General features: G+C 34.4%; 1 protein-coding gene across 3 annotated transcripts in view; it reads right to left on the bottom strand.

The window, feature by feature from the left end:
- Nucleotides 1-22,285, bottom strand: part of LOC145205108 (protein unc-79 homolog) — a 39,096-nt gene that overhangs the window by 13,586 nt on the left and 3,225 nt on the right. For 2 of the 3 annotated variants that reach the window (XM_080077757.1, XM_080077756.1), the window contains exons 8-38: nt 21,879-22,024; nt 21,696-21,791; nt 21,358-21,632; nt 19,170-19,270; nt 18,982-19,103; nt 17,095-17,161; nt 16,153-16,190; nt 15,392-15,495; nt 15,254-15,334; nt 15,097-15,192; nt 14,911-15,034; nt 12,882-12,986; nt 12,316-12,364; nt 12,130-12,229; nt 11,925-12,007; nt 11,808-11,863; nt 11,581-11,716; nt 11,346-11,434; nt 11,155-11,292; nt 10,513-10,664; nt 10,218-10,402; nt 9,975-10,156; nt 9,216-9,417; nt 9,014-9,145; nt 7,198-7,272; nt 7,050-7,135; nt 6,626-6,805; nt 6,338-6,523; nt 6,145-6,271; nt 3,106-3,145; nt 2,956-3,040 (exon numbers count right to left, since the gene is read on the bottom strand). In XM_080077757.1, coding sequence (XP_079933883.1) covers nt 2,956-3,040; nt 3,106-3,145; nt 6,145-6,271; nt 6,338-6,523; nt 6,626-6,805; nt 7,050-7,135; nt 7,198-7,272; nt 9,014-9,145; nt 9,216-9,417; nt 9,975-10,156; nt 10,218-10,402; nt 10,513-10,664; nt 11,155-11,292; nt 11,346-11,434; nt 11,581-11,716; nt 11,808-11,863; nt 11,925-12,007; nt 12,130-12,229; nt 12,316-12,364; nt 12,882-12,986; nt 14,911-15,034; nt 15,097-15,192; nt 15,254-15,334; nt 15,392-15,495; nt 16,153-16,190; nt 17,095-17,161; nt 18,982-19,103; nt 19,170-19,270; nt 21,358-21,632; nt 21,696-21,791; nt 21,879-22,024 — 3,638 coding nt within the window. The remainder of the gene's footprint in view (nt 1-2,955; nt 3,041-3,105; nt 3,146-6,144; nt 6,272-6,337; nt 6,524-6,625; nt 6,806-7,049; nt 7,136-7,197; nt 7,273-9,013; nt 9,146-9,215; nt 9,418-9,974; nt 10,157-10,217; nt 10,403-10,512; nt 10,665-11,154; nt 11,293-11,345; nt 11,435-11,580; nt 11,717-11,807; nt 11,864-11,924; nt 12,008-12,129; nt 12,230-12,315; nt 12,365-12,881; nt 12,987-14,910; nt 15,035-15,096; nt 15,193-15,253; nt 15,335-15,391; nt 15,496-16,152; nt 16,191-17,094; nt 17,162-18,981; nt 19,104-19,169; nt 19,271-21,357; nt 21,633-21,695; nt 21,792-21,878; nt 22,025-22,285) is intronic. The other variant, XM_080077758.1, reaches the window with a different exon arrangement.

The raw sequence follows: 22,285 nt of genomic DNA, 5'->3' as shown, positions 1-22,285 counted from the left end.
AAAAAAAAAAAAAAACGCTACGTTATGGCGAAAGAAAGTTCTGAACGGTGTTAGTAATACCTACTAATTGACCTTAAGTAACCCGTGGTCATGCAGCGGCTAACCAGACAACGAGCATTTAAAAAACTTTTATCAATTTTATTTTTTCATATTTAGTTTGTTTAACAAAGTTTTGCTTGACATTATACGAAACCGAAGCACGCTTATTAGGTTTAAATCGCGTCATATGTGTGAAACCTTTGCCAAAACTGAAAATGTGAGTGATAACTTAATAAAATGACATAGCATTGCTGTGCAAAACAGCTGATTTCTAATCACCGAAACGACGTCTCGTAAAACGTCTGTCCAACGTCAAGCTGAGCCCTCCCGCTTTGCCCTATTATTCGTAAACATACTCTCTTGGGACTTCTGCCTAGAGTGTCTTTCTTGACCAAACAAGCGTTAGACACATTTACGTTTTGGGGGCCTGTGGTTGTGTCGCTGGGTCATTCGGGGTCAAACTTCTAGAGGATCAAGTTCAGATTAATATCTAACATATGTCCAAATTCGAATAAATTTGAAGCACGCTTTCTTCACTAAACGAGCGTTACAAACGAGCGTTAAAAATTTTACGTTTCGGGGGCCTGTGGGTGAACCGCTGGGTAATTTGGGGTCAAACTTCAGGTGGACCAAGTTTGGAGTAATATCTAACATATGTCCAAATTTGAATAAATTTGAAGCACTCTTTCTTCATCAAACGAGCATTACAAACCAGCGTTAGACAGAAAAAAGAAAAAAAGAAAAAAGTAAAAAAAAAAAAAAAAAATACGGACAAAAACAATATGTGTCCCCTTCAGGGAAGGGGACCCATAATTATAGTATTTTGTCAGATTTTTATCTAATACTAAATTTTGACATTTACCGAATTTAATTTATAAATACAAATTCTAAAATGAATAAAAACGATAGTAATTAAACCATTCCTCAAAGTTTCAGTCAAGGGTGTACAACTCACTGCCACATTAAAATATATGTACTGGCGGCCGTGATGTAATTAAAACTCCTTTGCTAAAACTTTCAATTTTCAAACTGCCCAAAACAGATTTTCTGTTACTGATAAGAGTATTACTAGCCTAGCAGCCATATGCGTCAGACTTTTTGTAGGCCTATTGTGTGCAAACAATGTGAAAAACAGGTGCGAAAAGCGTCACAATATAGATTATGATGTAATAAACAGTTTAAACTGATCTTCACATTGTGCAACTCAATCTGTGCATCAAGTTGGAAATTAATCTGGGCTTTTGGGCGTCAATAGATGGTATATATATGATATAAACCTTTCTTTACATCTGTAATTTTAAAACAAAAACCAGCAGATAATTGGCGGTTGATGGTGAAACAAGGATCTGCAATGCGGTCGTCGTAGCGAAAAGATTAGTGTATAAAACTAGATTAAAAGTCACATGCGGCCCTCCGCATAATTTCCTAACCGCAATGTGGCCCCCGAACTTCACGAGTTTGACACCCCTGATTTACTATATTTATAATGGATATATTTTTGGCACCTACATTTCATTGGGTCCCTATCTTTTTCCTGGCACTTTATAACATAATTGTTTCTGCAAGCATAATCTAATGGGTCCCCACACATGCATATGCAATTTGGAAACAGTAAAAATAGGGCACAATCATTGTTAAACTGGAATAGTGCGTCGATTTTTCACGGTTTCATTTCCGTCAGCAATCATTGTCTTGCGGCGTGCGAATGTTGTTAGATAAAGATATGACGCTGATCGCGGCAGGAAGGGCCTGTCGTTAACCGCCATAAGACGCAAAACTGTGTGATACAACAATTGCATAACTAACGTTTTTAAATGATCTACAAACATATCTTAATTGTGCAAAAAGACTGCCTGATAGCATGTCCAGTTATGCGCGAGGCCGAGATATTCGCTTTTCAGTGGGCAGGTTTGCGCTTTTTGCGCCCAATTGGTTTTTTTTGACATGGAGTTGCACGTTGTTTTCATGAGGTGGAAAATGGATGAGTCCAACTATTTAAACTTTTAACAAAGTTTCAACATTTTTTTTCCTTAATAGCCCTTTGTTTGTTGAAGTATGATTTTTAATCCGCACATACTGTTCCCTGACGCCGTTAAGTTTCTACATACCAACAATACGATTGCTTAGCTGGGCATTTTATGTCCAAAACCTGTTCTGAAACAGTTTTATTAGCGCTTTCATTTTGAGAAGTCACGTTACACAGGTGTAACAAATCGTGCTGCGTTGTTGCTTTGCGTTTCGAAACATGAATAAGTTGAGCTACATTAAGGTTTACAGCGCAATATAACTAACATCGTAACATCTTTACTTCAACCAGTGAGAAAATGGTCCAGTGACAACTGCGTTCATGCGTGAAACAGAGGTACTTTTTTCCATGCGCCAATATCGTCAATCACTCCTATTGCGTCAGCTGTGGACTGAGCGAGCACAAATTTGACAAAAGACAGCATGTAAAATCATATTAGCCAACAAGGAGCACCCTATCCACAGCTGTTTAAAATTTCAGCAGGTAAAGTCTTGTATTTCTGACCCCATTAACATGTGAACAAACAAACAAATATTTTCGGGGTAAAGGGGTAAAAATGGATATATACAACTTCAAGTTACAAAATTCACATGGACCATCTTTAGACCAATATCTATAATGTGTGTAAATTTGAAAAAGTTTGAACCATTCTTTCTTGACCAAAACGTGGGAACAAATCTGCGTTAGACGGAAAAAAAGATAAAAATATATAGACAAAAACAATATGTGTCCCCTTCAAATATTAAAAAGAATGGTAACTAAAGTAGGAATGGAAATAAAAAAAACCTACCTATGGTTTGGAGTTAATTTATTATGTAAGACTTAATGTTATTTAAATCTTATGTTTATTTCTTATGTACTGTAACTTTTGTATGAAACACATATTTTACCTCCTTTCCTGAATCAAGTTTGGTTTTGGAACAAATGTCATTATTCCAATTGTGCTTTGGTTCAGAAAGAAAGTTGTGTGACTGCCTAAATCAAGTAAAAGCCACAAATTATTGATTGTTTTGAACTTTCCAAAACAAAAAAAAACTTACATTTCTAATTTTTCCGAAGCATGTGATGATAAATTTTCACCTGTGAAAGTATTAACATATGTCAACAAAACAATATTCAGCAAAAGTTGTTATAACTACATTTGCTCATTACAACCAAAGATTATGTCACATAGTTGTATGGTGCTAAATCTGGGATTTTACATAGTTTCTTCCAATTTACTGTTATTGATGGACTTTACTCTTACAGATTAATAACAGACACAAGCAGTTTTAAAAACCTCGAATAGAAAATGGCATTTCCAAATGTTGCCAATGTATATACTACATACTATTTTATGGCTATCCACACACCATTTGTCATAATTGCTACTGTTATACAATTAATTTCAAAAGGGTTCCTATCTTTATCTGATTTAATAACATAATTGTTTTCACTAAAAGATGAATGGATCCCTATGCATGTGTATATTTGAATTAGTAACAGTAATAATAGAAAACATTCATGTCCAAATTCACACAAGACAATATTTGTTGAATTTAATCAGACCACCCAAATAGTACTAAAAAGCTATGTTCTGGAAAAGGTATAACAAACTATTCCAGTTGTGTTTTGCAATATATATGTTGACTTGCAAGCAACTTTCAACTTATACTTTATGTTCAACAACACTGTTTTTAAAAGAAGTATGAAAAAGAAACGGTTGATGAATTTTGGACAAGTTAAAACGAAATAGCTACATGTTGCTAAGGCATAACAAACTAGAAGGGTGGCTTAGCACATTTTGTCGTTGCACATGGACTATAACCTATTTTAAAACATTAATATATTTCCCATGCTTATTTTATACTGAGTCCCATATTAGCCACTGTCTTTCATAACCTTAGTTGTTTCTGAAACTCATGGGTCCCCACAAATGCAAGTTGAAAATAATGCATTTCATGATATAACTACCAGAAAGTCGGGTGTTGTAACATAAAATACAGTGATCAGCACTGGGCTTAAATAATAATACTATGTAAAGTACAAACTATACAAATCAGATTAAACCCAGATATTGTTTGAAGTATGTCCAATTCAACGTCCTTTTTTAAAGAAAAGAAGGAGTAAATAGTGTCATAAAGGGGTAAAACAAAAAATAAACACCTATGAAAAGGAAATTCTATAAGCTCAACAAACTTTGCAAATTTTATTTAATTACGACAGTTTTTGAAATTCACTTATTTTAGGGGGTTGGTGGGGTAAATACTGGGGTTATCAACACAAACAAAGTGGGATGCACATCTTCATAACTATATCTACCATCTATGTAAGTTTCAGCCAAATCCATCAAACATTTGATGGCAAAATCAGTCTGACAAACTTTGGAAAGAAAAAAAATAGGGGGCTAGCGGGGTAAATACTGGGGTTATCAACACAAACAAAGTGGGATGCACATCTACATAACTATATCTACCATCTGTGTAAGTTTCATCCAAATCCATCAAACATTTGATGGCAAAATGAGTCAGACAAACTTTGGGAAGAAAAAAACAAACAAACCTTCAGGGAAGGGGGCCCATAATTATTAGTAATCAGGGTTCGCAAAACATATGTGCTGACCTGCAGTAACCTCCCTCAATTCAGTAGCTAAGACAGTAACCTCTTTATGACATTTTATGGTGGTTTTAGTGATATAATACGCATTTCATTGTTTTGTTTAATAATAATGTTTTTCCACATGTACAGTATATAAAATTGAAGTGTGATGAGTTTCTTTTGTACCAAGACTAAAATCGTGTAGGCGTTGTATAGCATCTCAGTCTAGGGCAGTGGTCTTCAACCTGTGGGTTGCGACCCCAAGTGGGGTCGCCTAACTTTTTCTGGGGTCGCTATAAATTCAATTTATTGGCGTTTAAATTTATTAAAAAATATGATACGTTTTCGTTCTAGTTCGCAACATTTGCAGTACAACTTGGTACCTTGTGTAACAATGTAATCATTGTCATGCAATAATTTATATAAAACCCAAGTTGTCCAACCCATTGTTACGCGATCGAGCCCCATGAATGAAGTATTGTATCCTAAACAATACAGTGGTACAGGGAAAAATACATAAATTTACTGATTTCTGCAAACTGATAACGCAAATTTGAGCGTAATAATGCACGCTGAATGCTAACATTTAAAGTCTACTTGATAAATAAGCTGGCATATTACATGAAAGTAGCTTCAGTTTCGGCATTACTTAAAACATTTTTCTCCCCATCGAAAAAAATGGGGTCGCATGTAAATGCTGATTTCATTTTCTCTTAAATTGGGGTCACTTTGAAAAAAGGTTGAAGACCACTGGTCTAGGGCAACTTAGTGTTTTAACAAACATTTGGGGCTCTAGGGATGGACAGATTGGGCTAAAAAAAATGCCACAACAGGCAAAGTGACACAATCTACAATATTATAAAATTCCTGCACATTAAACCTGGTATTTTTATGGCAAATAGCTTGTAAACATAAAAACTAATACTAAGGGTAAAAAATGGGCAAATTCAACTAAATGTTACAAAATAATTTAAAATGCACCGTAAAGTAACATTCAACCTTTATTGAAAATTCTGAGTCAAGTATTTGAGCAAGTATAGTAGTTTACAATTTTTCCATTAGGGGGTTTGTGGGTGAGCTGCTGGGTCAACCAGAGTCAAAATTCACTGGAATCGACTTCAGGCAACTATCTGTCATGTGTTTAAATTTAAATAAGTTTGAACACCTCTTTCTTAACCCAAAGTGTCTAACAGACTAGCATTAAACAGAAAAAAAGGTGAAAACAACAGATATCACCTTCAGGGAAGGGGGCGTATAGAAGTGATAACTGGCACAATCAGAATTTTTTTATCACAGCAGTATAGTAATAATCAAACAAATACACTTGCAGGTACTAATGATAAAAAAGGAAATTTTTCAACATTAAATGTCAGCCTAAAGTGTAAAGAATGCTTAACATACATTAAAATTTTGACACAGTTTTCAGTAATGTTCCAAAAAAAAATTTCTTCAAAATACAGAATTTTAAGAAAATAGTACAAACCAACAGACCAGTTTCTCACCAATAGTTAAAACATCCAAAGATGAATTTTCAGATGTGCATCTGTGGTATTCTGTTTCAAGAGCTTGCAAACATGCCAAAATCAAAGGGATGATATACTTTGACTCTGACAGCTCCGATACTGGATACTAAATATTTTATTTTTTCAAATGTTTTTATCCTCTCGTACCAATTCAATAAAAATGCTGCATTACCTTATACATGACAATAAGTAACGACTTCAACCATGATTGCTGGACATTACAAGGAAGGATATTAAGTTTCAACAAATCAGTGTTTAAAACCATTCCAGATGATGCTTGTGATGATAATATACACTGCATCATTGGAACTGCCATTGGTAAAAACACACTTCCAAATGTTTGATTTTGATCTAAGATCTAAAACAAAGGGTAAAAAATGTTATTCTACACAGTTGGTCTCTTGTTGGTTGCACTGTACAATATACAAGTAAGATCAAAGTAGCAATCATAAACTCTTACCATCGGCAAATTGGTTAACAGTGAATAAACACCCACTGTGTTTCTCAATACATCTGGAGTGTTTGTAAAGTATCCAATCTGCTCATTGTATCCCAACATGGATTGCAATTGTCGAAAAAATGTTCTATAACTTCTTGCTGAGTAATCAATTGGACTTTGTTGACAATCATTTGTTAAATGCTATAAAAGTTAAAAAAAAAACTATGTTAAGATCGACAAAAAGATATGTGAAAAAAACGTATTAACACATTGGTAGTTACACCAACGAAAATTGAACAAGAGTAAGCATGACTGATTTATTTTAACAAGTTAAAAGTAATGTATTGCAACTTTTGATCTGACTTTATTTGAGTTTAGCTAAAAGCTACTTAAAAAGCTTTTGGTTCAAGTAAATAACTTGTTGCATAAAAATTATTGAACTCACCCTGCAGATGACATGTGCTAAATAATGGACAGTCTGGCAGTCAATTGGAGTCTCAATAACACAGTCATCTTTTTGTGATTCAGTGTCTGAGAAAAAAAGCAGTTGTCATGCAAAACAGTTTATTACAAAAAAGTTAAACAAGACCTACCTAACTGAAGATTTGTTTCTGCCACACGAGTAGGAAAGTCATCGAGCGTAAAACTTGATTTCATTGTGCCACCATCTGCAAAAACATATAGTTCAATAAGAAAATAAGTTTACCGTTTACCACATGGCTATTTTCTACTTATGGCCTGTGGGCTATATTCGGCCCAACTATTCCTTATGTGTGGCCCAGTAAACATTTCGCTAATTCATTGTTCCATGTGCATCTTTATGTTCATTGTTTCAGTACCTATGCAGTATTGTGTGAGTCTAATCAAATTATTTTTGGCCCTGTTGATTAACCCAATATATACAAATATATTTCTGGTTAAAAGCCATTAAAACTAGAATGGTGGCTTTCCTATATATTTCCATTTTATATATTGTGTACCCAATTTATCAATTTACTATACACACCATTTGATCTACAAACATGATTGTTTTGCAAGCATGTGGTGGGTTCACACACACACATGTTTATGCGAATTAGTCATGGTAAAAAGGTTTTCACATTTTTTTTAGAACAACAATTTCATAGAAAGCATCAACCCAAACTTCAAAAGAATTTGTATTCGCCGAACGACCGTTTAATGACCTTGTGAGACGATCTTTAATAGAATGCAGTCCTTAGTGATTACCAATAACATTTCTCCAAATTTATATTTAACTTACATATCGTTTCTGTAGTATATGTGTAAAAATTAAATAAGCTATGTTGCGACAAAAATCATTCTCAACTGTGTTCTGCGTTATCTACAAGTTCACCTTCGGTTGTCATAAGGCGGCCAACTTGTCAATGACCGTGTAATGACTTTTTATTGCGTCTTTGGAAAACATCTAGCTTTTAACTTTCATGTTAATCAACAACGTTTGCCTGAAATGTACAAAACCGAACTATCGTTTTAATCACTTGTAAGATAAAAAAAACCTTCGCTAAAACGGAAAATACGCGTGCTAACTTATTAAAACCACATAGCATTACCGCCCTGATGTCTAATCATCAAAAAGACTGCCTCATAAAACGCCCATCCGCATGTCAAGCAGCGATCTCCCACTATGCCTTAAATCGCCGTAATTGTAAAAATTACTCCCTTGGGCATTCCAGAGTACACATATTAGGGGCTGTAAATGGTAACCATTTGGCTATTGAGCCAAAATTTTGAACACTAAATGAGTAACCCACTGCGAACAATTGTAACAAAATGTTAGCACATATAACGGGCTTGCATTTCTGACTGGAAAAATTAAAACTGATTATCTCGAGGTTAAAGGGGTGAATCCAATAAAATTATTTAGAATACCTTACATTGCACCAACCAACAAAGCATAAAACTCCTAGATTACGTACTTTAGTCAGTACAGCCATTTAAAAAAAATACGTTTTGGGGGCCTATGGGTGAACTGCTGGGTCGTTCGGGATCAAACTTCAGTAGGATCAAATTTGGATCAATAGCTAACATCTTTGTAAATTTGAATAAATTTAAAGCACTCTTTCTTGACCAAACGCGAATAACAAATCACCATTCGACAGAAACAAATACTTCAGGCTTTAAGGGGTGAAAATGGGTAAATCCATTTTAAAGGTACAAAATTATTTAGAACCCTTTGGTCATTCGGGGTCAAACTTCAGGATGATCAAGTATGTATAAATAACTAACATCTGTGTAAATTTGAATTTGAAGCACTCTTTCTTAACCAAATGAGCATTACAAACCAGCGTTAGACAGAAAAAAAAATGCTGACAAAAACAAAATGTATTCCCATGCTTTTTTTACCATTCACTGCAATTTATGCTACAATTTGCTACAATTATCATTTACCCAGAGCTGCACAAGACTGGATTTTAGAGATTCTTTCCTTTAAGGTAATGCAGTTATTTATGTTGCAACGTGCACGTGCAATTTGGACAGCCAGTTCTTCATCATTGAGAAGTGATTTTTGGCTGCAGGCATCTAATAAAAAATATACACATTAAGAATTTTATGCACTATTTGGTCTTTATGTAACAATTAATTGTCTTACTAGAAGAAAAGGGAAAGGGTTTGTTGAGATTGCGATGAATAACTGACTCAGCTGCTAGAATGTCCATGCAATGAGATAAAAATGAACATGAAAGTGCTTCGCAATCTGGACGGAGCTTGTTGAGCAAGAGCAGTTGAGATAAAACAAACATGCGATCTTCAACTGATTCATCAAATTCATGTTGCAAACTCTGGCACACAACCTACACAATTCAACCTAAATGTCCATTTCTTGTAATATTTCTTAATGCATTCATTAAACAAGACTTGTCTTGCCACCCCAAAACTTATGATTAAAAACCTCTCCTGAAATAGGAGCAGATTTACAAGCTTGTCAATGGTTGAATTTTTCGCATAATGGTTTTTCGGATAATGGTTAGATATCTTTATGCTTGCTTGTAGATACCGATGATGCTTTAAAGGTGAAATATATATGTCTTAAATTCTTTGGGGTGAATGATTAAATCCTTTTCATGAATTGAATCAGGACCCAATTTTAAATGATCTTTGTATGGTTCAGAAGCAGTGAATGTGAAAAATGCGCAAATTTGTTATGTGCTCGATAATATAAGCACTAAAATGATATCTGTGCCAAAGTTGGATGCTGCTGTAATAGACTAATTATTATCTGGTTAACTGGATAGCTAAAATAAAAATATCTGTATATATCTGTTATCCGGATAGGAGAAATTGTTGATATCCAAACTAACCCTACAAATCCAAAACTGTGTGATTGCATGAAACTAAACAATGACTTCACCTTGAGGTTAGCAATACTTAAAGCATCAAGTACAAACATAGCCTTTGTACATTTGGTGCCTTTGGGTTCATCCACCATTGACAAAATAAGACAAGCAGAATAAGCAATAACATGGGACAAACGTGAGCGAAATGGAACCAAGGTAATATCAGTAAACATCAAAAGGGCCTGGATTTGATGAACTGCAAAATGTTATTTATTAGTTGTGTTTTACAACTGACAAATCAGAATATAAATGCTTACTTGCACCAAACTGTTTGTACCACCCATCAATGCCAGCCTCAGCTTGTTCACCTTCAACAGAACTAAACGACTTGCTGAGCAGAGAAATAATTGTGAAAAAAGCTGTTTCACTCATAATAATTCCTCTCATCAGTACAGGAACAATATGTGACGCTCTGTTTGTATATTGAAGTTGTTTCCATAACCTGTAAAAATGGTGCTTTTGATTTAAAAAAAATAAGTTGAAATAAGTTAAAAGAAAAACTGCTATTTTATTTAAGTATGAGAAACAATATAAATACAAAAAACAACTTACATTGGGAAAAGAAGCTGTCTCTCAAATTGTTTGATACAAGGTTGGGAAATTTGTGAAATGACTTGTAATACTCGGCCATTCAAACAGAGCTTTGATATACAATGTGTTATGTGGTTGAATACATCAGCATCCTTTACTAAATGGTGTAATATCTAAAAAGGGTAATTAAAACTGAAAAATCTCAAATGTGCTGAAACCATAAAAACTGATGACACACTCAGTGATCAGAACTATCAAATGTTTTTTTTTTCTTCTGAAAACAAAACAAATAAAGCAAAAGGGAATACACCTACATAGGCCTAAATGAGCTTATTTTCATATTTTTAGCAAGTTGTCACAAAACCTACATTTATTTTTACCCACACAAGCAAAAATCTGCACATAGTTATTTTCCCTAAATCATTGAACTTACAACTTTAAAACTTTTATCTTATTTAGTTAAATATTTCATGGCCCACCTACATAGGCCTAAATGAGCTTATTTTCATATTTTTAGCAAGTTGTCACAAAACCTACATTTATTTTTACCCACACAAGCAAAAATCTGCACATAGTTATTTTCCCTAAATCATTGAACTTACAACTTTAAAACTTTTATCTTATTTAGTTAAATATTTCATGGCCAACATCCAAGTAACTTACTTTCACCAATTTAAAAACTAGTTGCACGGGAAAACAAAATTGTTGAAAATTTTCAAGATTGACACACATATCATCCTGCTCTGTTTGGTCTTTTCTTTGTGAGCCAACATTCCATCGACAGTTTCCATTTATTCCAACCTACAAACTAGTGAGTGAAAACTTGCTAAACGCTACAGTCATTAATTTCTCACCCATTCAGGAAATCCAGTGGGGAGAATATAATCTAAAATCATCATGAAAAATTTGAAAAACTGATGAAAGGTGTCCATTTTCATACCACCTGAAAAAATGCACTTATATTATACTTTTATATTGCTTTTTACAAATATTTTTTGTGTTATTAACTTGTAATGCATGTCACAAACAAAGCTTTGGTCCATATTGTGATGCAAGTTAAAAAAGCAGAGAACCATTGCAAAAGATTACCTTCTGCACTAAATTGTAGTGGCTGATTTTCAATTTTAACAACAATGTGTGTGAGCAAAATATTTAATAATTTAATGATCTTAGATGCCTCCCCATTGCAAACCCCTCCATGTTTTGGTTGGTTTTGAAGAATCATCTAAAAACAAACTCAATTTTCAAAGATATAAACTTCATTTCAGTTAATTTGGAGAAATGTTCTGAACACAATCATCATGTTAATAACAAACCTGATGGTATACGACCTCCAATATTTCGACATAACATGACACCCTATTTGAGATAACTGGAAAAAGAAAACAAATGCACCTTATAATGTTATGACAGACAGTAAAAAACAAACCTACCATTGCATTGTTCATTTGCATTTTGTCTATGTGTAGAAATTTTTACCCTGGAGTATTGTTTTGTATGTTCATTGTCAGTTGAGCTATAACAAATGAGAATTTACAATTTCACCAAAAGATAATTTGAAAACCATCCCCATTTTTGTCTTTGAGTTTTGTGCCAACATCAGTAAGTGAAGTGGGTAAGTTTGTGGGTTATGCTTACCATTTATTAGAGCAAGAAACATTCATATCCTCAAATGCTGATCCCACTGTGGTAATAGTTGAATGTCTTGATTGTTTAAAAATAGTTTCCACTTCTGTGTCTAATATTTTTAACACAAAAAAGTCACGTTAATGATGCAAAAAATATTTTACTAAATAATTTTCAAAAAACATTTGTTTCTGCCACCTGTTAGTTTTCCCCCGGTGTCAAAAAGCAGTACCAAGTTCTTTTCATTCTGCAAGTAGTAAGAGTCAACAAATCAAATTACCAATATATAAACCATTTTGAAACAGTTTTACAATCATAATTATGTTCTACCAAATTGTGCCCTCTAATTTGTCACACTTTGTAAGGTCTCAAAGTTGCGCACTTATTTTCAGCAAGGTGATTATTTTATGGAACTGCGTTACTATCATTGTAATAGTAAAATAATTATTTTACATAGCGAAAAAAATTAACTCATTTTATACCATATAGTCACACAGTAATAATTTTAGTTTAAAAATTTGGATGGGTTACAAATTTCCTGTTTTGTGCCTATAATTGTGCTATACCGGAAGTTATCACTAGAGGCAACCATATTTGATTACATACCACTTGATATACACAAATACACAAAAGTCTAGAGTTTCTTTTATGTTATTTTTCTTATGTACTAGTTAGGTACTTTGCATGTTAAATTAATAAATATTTATCTAAACTTTGGTGAACGTGTTTCAATAATGGCCCACAATAGTAAATTATTATCATACCATTACACTTTCATTCGCCATAGAAAATCCGAGACATTCATCAGCTGAATTGAATGCATCCAACATAATATTCAAAGGAATAATGACATCCACATCACAAAAAATCTATGTCAAAAAAGAACAGTTGTTTATTGGATTCTAAAGTTGGTTGCATCAAATTTTGTGAAAGAGACTACAAAGTGTGAAATACAATATTAAGCTAGATCTGGTTTGGTGCCCTGTCAAAAATAACCTAATAATGAAAAATACCCTTAGTGAGTGAGTGAGTAAGAAAATGATAATTTTTTAAACACAATTGTAAGCCTCATCAACCACTGCACACATGCCAATCCATGTGACTCTTCTATCAGTGTTCCTATTGCTATAATCTATAATCTAGATTTCACAAAGATGGCATTAGGGTGATTGGTAGTTTCACTGCTTCATGGTCTGGTTTTAGTTTAGGGAAGGAATTCAATTATTGAAAATAAGTAGTGCCCTGTTTGAATTTGATGATCATGGCCCTAATATAAAACATAGTTGCAATCACCAACAATAAATGATGTCAATTTAAAAAAAAAATAGAAGGATGACTTGGCACTTTTTGCCATTGCATATACACTATAACCTTAACCATAAAAAACTTAGGTGTTATAACACAAGCACAGTGATCGGCACTGTGCCTTAAACCAGGGGTCCACAAATACTTTTTGGGGCAACCCTTAAAAAAATTGCTCTAAATTATCGCGACCCAAGCATTTTGTTAGCATGTAAGTTTGTGGAAAATACTAAGCAACTAGATATTAATACTAAGACTGCTATTATGCTTTAGTCAGTTGCTATTTTCTTTCCCAAAATAAAGCGAAACTCAGCACATAAAACAGTAGGTAAACGAACGTATTTATTCAGCAAAATGGTAACAGAAAAGCATGACTGCTTGCGCAGGTACGCTAAACTTATTGCATTGTTACATAGACTGTATGTAACAGTTATAGTCATATGTAACAATGCAATAATAATTCGGTCGAAAAAGCTAAAAGTTCATTAATACTATAGATGCGATGCTTATATTCATGGAAAATTTTAAATATTTTGCGACCCAGACTGGAAGGTCTCACGACCCAAATTTGGGTATTATACAAGTGGTGGGATTCAAATTTTTTGTCAGCCGGTTCAAAATTCATATTTTTCAGCTGGTTCTTTTACAAAAAGTTTATAGACAAGTAATGCTAACCGGTACGCTGATCTCTGAAAATTTCGGGTGACAGTTCCAAAGAACCAGTGTGAACCGGCTGAATCCCACCACTGTATACAACCCATCAAAAACAATTGCTATAAATGGCGAATTCTACAAGCTATCCAAATTTCATTAAGTGGGGTAACTGATGGGGTTCTATACCCAAATTAATAAAATACCAAACCATGATGACCCAACCAAGAGTCCTGTAAAAATTTGTCCCAGTCAGCCAACGTTAAAAATTTTAACCATTTTTGAGCAACAACAATTAATGCTTCTGACTTTATACTACTATTGGCATAAATGTTAGGGCTAAAGGGTTGAACACAACAATTCACACCTATGAATGGCATATGCTATAAGCTATCCAAATTTCAGCCAATTCTGACACCATTTTAAAACTCACCCATTTTAGGGGGCTAGTGGGGTAAATACTGGGGTTATCAGGACAAACTAAGCAGAGTACACACCTACATAACTATATCTACCATCTGTGCAAGTTTCTTAATTAGTTTAACATGTATTAAAAAGTTTCACCAGAAGACTGGTTCCTGCAGTTAAATTTGGACCCCTTTGGACTAATATAGCCCCACCAACAGCTGATAACACAGCACAGACCCTTAACAAAAAAAATTGGCCAGAAAAATTATTTCTTGTTTTATGCTCAAATTTGCATAGAAAAAAGCCAACCAAACAAGTCCATTTTTGGAAGACGAAAGGAAAAAATGAAATGGCAACAGCAACACAGTACGACATGCATAACCAATCTCTGAGTTGATTAGTTTCCTTGACATACACATACAATTGCTGTACCTGAAGCCAACTCAATGCCTGTTGGTGCTGCCATACTTGAGAAGAGTGAAAGTGTTTTAAAACAAACTCAAAAACCTTTTCAGCATCAAATGGCAACGGAGATAAATCAACATCCAGTAAAGCACTGTTAAAAGTTTATCAACAGATAAGATTCAATTCTTTATGGAAAACAAATAAAACACTCACTTCAAAACTGGTTTTAGCTGCTTTAATTCAGTTGGGCAGAGGTTGGATGATAAGGCCACCATCCAGGCTGGTATGAGACAATCCCACATTTCTTTTCTGTGCACATAAAACAATAGTAAGAATATCAGATTAGGCTGGCAACTTTTACCAAGGGAACCTGATAATTGAGTATGATGAAAGACAAGTTATAAGAGATAATGCATCTTGATAGTGGCGCCACATTGGTTTGATAGCATCCCTGGAACATAGAAACAACATGTGCATATATAAGTGCAGTGGCCCTAGAAATATTTACCAGTGTCCAGTTGCACGACATTCAGCTGATGGGTGTGGAAGCAACACAGACAAAAATGCTTTAAAGTGAATAGAAGACATTTCCAACAGCCAACTTTCCAAATACTTAAAAAATATTATGTTTCAGTTATTTTAAACTTTTATATACTTTAATACTTTGCTCAATGTCATTATGACTATGAATCTGTTCAACATTTCATGCCAGTCAGTTTATGATTGTTATACCAGGCCTATTTAAGGTGAGCATCATAACGAATCAAGCAGTTTCCTATGCAGATAGTCATAGGCGAGAAAAATCTTTCCTGAAATTTGAACCACTGATCTGAACCTATTCAAACCTTACACTTTACCAACTGAGCTACACAGGTCCGATAGTTAGCCCACCACAAGACAAATAACATGCACCATAATGGTATTGTATGCTGCATGTTTTAGTTTCTTACAAGGAAAGAACCACATTATGTGTAATGCCATAAGATTGTGGACCACATTACCATGTCTAACATTTCAGTATATTTTTAGCATTACACCAGTTGGTGTTGGATATATATGATTATTTTTGTGACCGAAAATTCATGTAAAATTGTTTGGGCAGATGAAATTTAATTTGTTGTATTTGTTTTTTCAAGACAACAGCATACCATGACAATGCAACCACAAAAACAATGCAGGCAAAAATTAATTGTGCATGTATGGATAAATACATGACCAAAAACAAAACATCACTGTATGGCTTAAACAACACAGAAGCTGAATAAAAACCTGTTGTTTCAAACTCTCCAGTCTATTTCCTAATTCATCTGTGGTAAAAAATGTTGTTTATGTTTTTACTCCAAAATATCTTTTTAAATCAAAACGATAACTTTAGTAATAGATCAAAACCATCAACAGCATGTCTTAAACTGACGATCACTGTTTGCCTTTTGAACTTTAATACAGTAAAACCGAAAGACTGTAAATCCTTGGTTTAAACAGAATCAGTCGGTTTTAAATGAAGGAATATATATTTCGCCTATGTGGCATCATCAGTTCCTGTAACCGAAATACAATACGATATAAAAATGATTGCTGAAACAAACACGATAAAATAAATAAAAGCAGTAAAACACTAAAACAAGATTTTGCTGTTTCAAACTGTCAACGCTGTCTAAACCAACCTCAAACACAAACAGAACAAGCGAAAACTCCGGGCACTGAATCAAGGGAGAAAAAAATGAAAATACAGATAAGAAAAGTAGGGCAGGCACGCGCATGCAGGGATAAACCAACGGTTCAGTGCCCAGAGTTTTCGCTTGTTCTGTTTGTGTTTGAGGTTGGTTTAGACAGCGTTGACAGTTTGAAACAGCAAAATCTTGTTTTAGTGTTTTACTGCTTTTATTTATTTTATCGTGTTTGTTTCAGCAATCATTTTTATATCGTATTGTATTTCGGTTACAGGAACTGATGATGCCACATAGGCGAAATATATATTCCTTCATTTAAAACCGACTGATTCTGTTTAAACCAAGGATTTACAGTCTTTCGGTTTTACTGTATCTTTTTAAATCGATATGAATTTAAAAATAATCTATTGATATGATGCTTCAGCGGTTAACAAAAAATGCACAGGGATTATTTTTCATTTTTTTTATCATGCCTATGGTGACTTGAAGGCACCTGATGTACGAAAATAGCAACAAAATGTGAATAGTCTCACTCACAAACCTGATTCCAATCGTGAGTTGCTTGCATACCACGCTACTACAGCAGCCAATAGTCTTGTGGCAGATTCCTGCAAACAATTATAATAGATCAATCTTAAGAAATAAAAATCTAGACAACAGACACAAGTAAGGTGGCTTTATGTGATGATACCACATTTTTCAGCAGGTACTAACACCAAATCCGAGTATCATGTTAACTATGCTTTCTATACTGATACTGAGTACTTGGTTGTATGGCAACACTTGCAGGCATGCACAAGCTGTGTTTTTATATTCTTCTTCTGTGGTTGATTAACTGGATATGGGGGGTTGACCCGATAGCATGAAGCCGTTATCTTACAACCTAGTACCTTTGCCTTTTGTGTCTGTTTCATCGATTCATCATGTGTGACAAAACAAGGGTTAATGTATGACATATAAATCCGCGTACTTACACCAAGGTATTTTGCGGGTTTAAACACTGGTAAGATTATTGCAACTTTTTGCTAAGCGCAAAAGGCAGCACAACAATGTTGAAACATACATGAAAGAATGACATTCATAAAGTTGTGCATAATGTGGATCACTGTTTCAGAAAGACATTTTGGCCTTTGTTAGTTGAGACTGGTCTCATTAAAAAACAAATTAATTGTGTTAGAACCTTCTGCTTAAATAAACACACTCACAGTAGCTCAATTAGTGAAACATATATGCAGTGACCAACAATTTATCAACGTTGTGAAGCTCCTCTGTTTTGTGTAGCATAGAATTGAATATCCCTGGGCACACAACACCTCTAGTGACTTTCCTATATATTTTAATTTTATATATCCTACACTAGGGTTCCTCTATTTCCCGACTTTTTCGTTTCTCGAAAAATGAGAAATTAAAAATTCATTTCTCGAGAATTAAAAGAGTCTCGAAAATTTTATTTCGGCAGATTTTCTAACAAAAACAAACCAAAAAATTCCGATTGTACACTTTTTCGCTTCTAGTTGCGATCGTGAGTAGTGAGCGCTGGCAAACCAGCAAAAAAACAAAGCGACTGTTATAGATCTAATGCAATCAAGCGTTACTACTGCCCGGAAAAGGTGAAAGTTTAGTGGCGCGGTAAAAACCACTGTTTCGGGAGCAAAAGAAGAAAGTAATGTGCCCAGTGCGCTCTAGGTGCGAGCTGAAACGAAAAATACACGCAATAAGAAGTGTCACATTACTGTTTTGTTTAAGATACATGACATAATTTTCATCTAGAAATTTTTATTTATTTCTTGAGAATCAAGACTCGATTTTTTCGAGATTTCTTGAGAAATTCTCGAGAAGGAACTCTATCCTACACCCTTTACCAATTTCTATACACATCATTCGACCTACTATCAGGATTGTTTTTGCAAGCAAAAACCTATGGGTCCCCACACATGTTCATACAAATTGGTGATGGTAAAACGCTGTGATTATTTTTAAATTCCTAACTCTTTCCACCAGAGCCATGTTTGTGACTCTAGCATAGGGTTACCATATTTGATGATCCACAATCCCTGACAAATTTATCTCAGTTGTGGTAACCTTTTCAGCGATCCAAACACTTCTATTATGGAATAACTGTAAAAACGTTTATATGTCTTACGACATTCGACTTTTTGTTGTCTTTTAGGTACATTTTAACATTTCTTCATGACACAGATTGAAACACTAAATTCCCTGACAGGTAAGGGGAAATCCTGATGTATGACAACCCTACTTTAGCACCCAAAGTTTTTTGAGTAAAAATCACAGTTTTTCAGTTCCTCCAATTTTGTAAATATTTAACATTGTGTGGTTACAATATAAAGAAAATCCCTGCTTTATCAGGTAAGTACAGTTTTATTTTTTTATGTGATTAAAAACAGTATATATATATATATCACAGAACCTGGTTGGTGCTTTGCTGTGGTGGACAAAGAGTGATTAAAATCCAGACCCCAAAGTGGCTCAAAGTTTGTGACTCAATAAGCAATCCAATATTTACTTTGCAACCAAGGCATGGGTATGAACCTTAAAACATGATGTCATGAGTTAAGTTATTTAAGGGAAAACCTATCACATTTATATCAGTCATACCTGTAACATTCAATTGTTCTGTTGAATCAGAATCAGAAAAAAGCCTCACTTTTGAAGTTTTTAATTTTGGGTTAACTTTGGAAGCAGGTTCCAACAGCAAACTGCAAAATAAACATTTCCATGAACACAAACAAAAATGTAAACTAGAAGGGTGGTTCTCAACTTATTTTAGGCCATGGACCATCAGTTTGGAACCATTGTTTTAAGGAGTTTATTTTCTGTAAAAGTAATAAAATATGCAACCTTGTTTTTAAGTATTAAATGGACAACTATTTCAATTTCAACATTTAAGCAGGTGTATTTGTGACTAAAAAGACTGTCAAACCTGAAAACAAGTATCTGGGGGTAAAAGGATAAGCAGATAAATAAAAGGGTTATATTAATAACCATATAACCAGGGTTGCCATCGATTTGAAACCAAAAATAAGGACCACCAAAAAATTAAATTTTCATACGAAACGAAGCAAACGTTTTTGAACAAATCTTTGCATTTATACGAACCATGACATATACCGGTAACATGCCATATTTTTTTTTTCAGAAACAATCTGTTCAAGCAACTCCTTGTTCATAAACGTCCTTCGTACATCTCACGACAGCTCAGGTCTAGATTCACTTCTACTTGTAGCAGGGATTTAATTTGTAATTGTTGAAAATCAGACAAAAGAAGGACTCAAGTCAAAAATAAGGACATTTCTTAGAAATAACGACAATGAAATTTTCTAAGACATAGCCCTTCAAAATAAGGACAAATCTTAGAAATAAGGACGGTATGGCAACCCTGCATACATAGGCGGATCTAGACGGGGGTGTTTGGTGTTTTGACACCCCCCTCAGAAAATTGGTAAAACTTGCCGAACTCCCATTTTAAAAAAGTGCATAAATTAAATAGGCCAAACATTTCGTTTACCACTGCATGATTACAGGAAGTCATTATCTCAAAGCCATGCGCCTTTATCGTTTTGTATTGGGTGTGACATAACAAGTCTATTGTGACGTAACAAGGGTTTAAAATGAAGAGTTTTATGCGCTGACAATAAAAAAGTGATTATCCGCCAAGGCCGCTGAAGTAAAAAGTGCTGACTGCACTAACTGTAATGTATTAAATTGTTTTCGCAGTTAAACAATGTTAAATCCGACTAAACTGATTTAAAACGTTCAACGCTAAATTGTTTATGACCCACCAAACACGTAGTTGTTTGTTACCAATATTCGATTGGTGTACATCGAACCATGTTGTATTGGTAACTTGCCAATGCTTGGCATTATTTATGCCTTGCATAGTAACCAACTTGTTGCATTCTTAACGTTGCGCAACTTAAAATGTGAACCATCCTTTTCAAAAAGTTCATGCAAACATCAGAACAGAGCGGTTGCAAAGGTGCATCGGGCTAATAATACTCAGGTCTCAAAACGTGGAGACGATTAAACAGCAAATTACGATTTTAGTACAAAAAAGTTTGTCTTCTTGCGGCCTGCTAAGAAAATTTATCGGTAAACATTTTGTGTTGTGTTAGAGTTAGAAGAGCAATGTCGTTTAAACTTCTTACTTAAAGAAACGCAAATGATCAGGGCAGAAACTATGGGTTATGTTTTTGAATTTATAAACAGTGCAACATCACAAGCTTTGTGCGTCCATGGTAGTAAAACAGTTTTTCCCAACCCCGAATCTCTGTTATGCATTATGCACTGCGTAGTTACAAAAGTGATACCTTGCGACGGCAGTTTTTTTGGTGCGTGAGTGACGTTTTATTAGAAAGGGGAATACCCGAATCGTATCATACAACGTCAGTATCGCATCAGCGAATTTCCCAACTAATTGTTGGACACCTCCCTCAAATTTTTTCTAGATCCGCCCCTGCCTGCATATAACCCTTTTTTAATTCAACAGTTGTGCAACTTTGGATGCATTAACTGTACAAAACTCACTACCTTGTGTTCATTTCAAAAGCTTGCACTTTTTCTTGACTAATTCATTGAGAAAAAAACAGCTATAGGCAAAAAAGAATGAAAAAATATGTGTCCTCTTTAGAACCCATAAACCATGAACACTATAATCTTATCTCAATAGTTTCACACATCAATCAATGATATTACCATTATGTATACATTTGTCATTATGTGTATGTATATATGTTTGCATGAATCTTAATTAAAACCAATATTAATGTGCTTGTGTCACAAATACCTTATGACGGTGCTGACTATAACATTACTTTCCAATTCAGACAGGTTCCAAGCACAAGATGGAGACATCTGGGTCACTAAATCACCCAATATGAGATGAATGTTGCTGTAGCACTCCTCACAATATCGAATTCCTTTGTTTTCCAGAATATGCCAAAAAAAGTTATTTCTCTGGAAATTGGAAAGACTTCCTTCACTTCTCCCATCCACAAATCTTCTTTCACACTGACTGCTACAAAGTGTGACTGTAGCAGTTGGGTCAGTGGAAATGCAGTGCTAGACATATCAAACATAGACAATGATAGCAAACCATTAAATATTGCACTTGAACATTTTTACTTTGTTTTCACAGTTGTATCCAATGTACTCCATCGGTAAAAGGACATCATGAAATGTAACATTGGAGTTTTCAGTCATAGTGTTCTGCACAATAAACTGATTATATAACTTAGTTGTGTGCAATGGGCATATTTTGCTTGATTATTTTAAAGTAAGTAGTTTGGCACAACGGAAAATAGTTACCTGTGAACAAGAGTGACATAAATACAAAGGTGGTGCTTTCTCAGAAAGATATGCCGACTTTCCAGGGTCCAAAAGCATAGTAACTGCTGCATTGGTTTTAGGTGCTGATTTGCATTGCAGATTTTCACAAGAAATATTCTCATACACTAAAAAAGCATTAAAAAGGCTATAAGACAGTCAAACTAGGGTTGGCAAGCCGGTCAATTGACCGGTCAAATACGGTCAATTGACCGGTCAATTGACAGCACTTTATTTAACCGGTCAAATACTATTTTTAATTTCAAAAATAAAATGTGGTAAATTTTCTTGGACTTGCTTTTTGGTTGTTGAAAAGGGTAATTTATTTCTAATAACCCTCAGGTAGAACAGTTTAGGGCATACTCTTGTATTAATAAGTGATTTTTAAG

Source organism: Phallusia mammillata, chromosome 8 (genome assembly GCF_965637545.1).
Source record: "Phallusia mammillata chromosome 8, kaPhaMamm4.hap1.1, whole genome shotgun sequence".
Taxonomy (NCBI): Eukaryota; Metazoa; Chordata; class Ascidiacea; order Phlebobranchia; family Ascidiidae; genus Phallusia; species Phallusia mammillata.
Note: the sequence above shows the minus strand (reverse complement) of the source record. Positions and strands in the feature narration are given on the sequence as shown.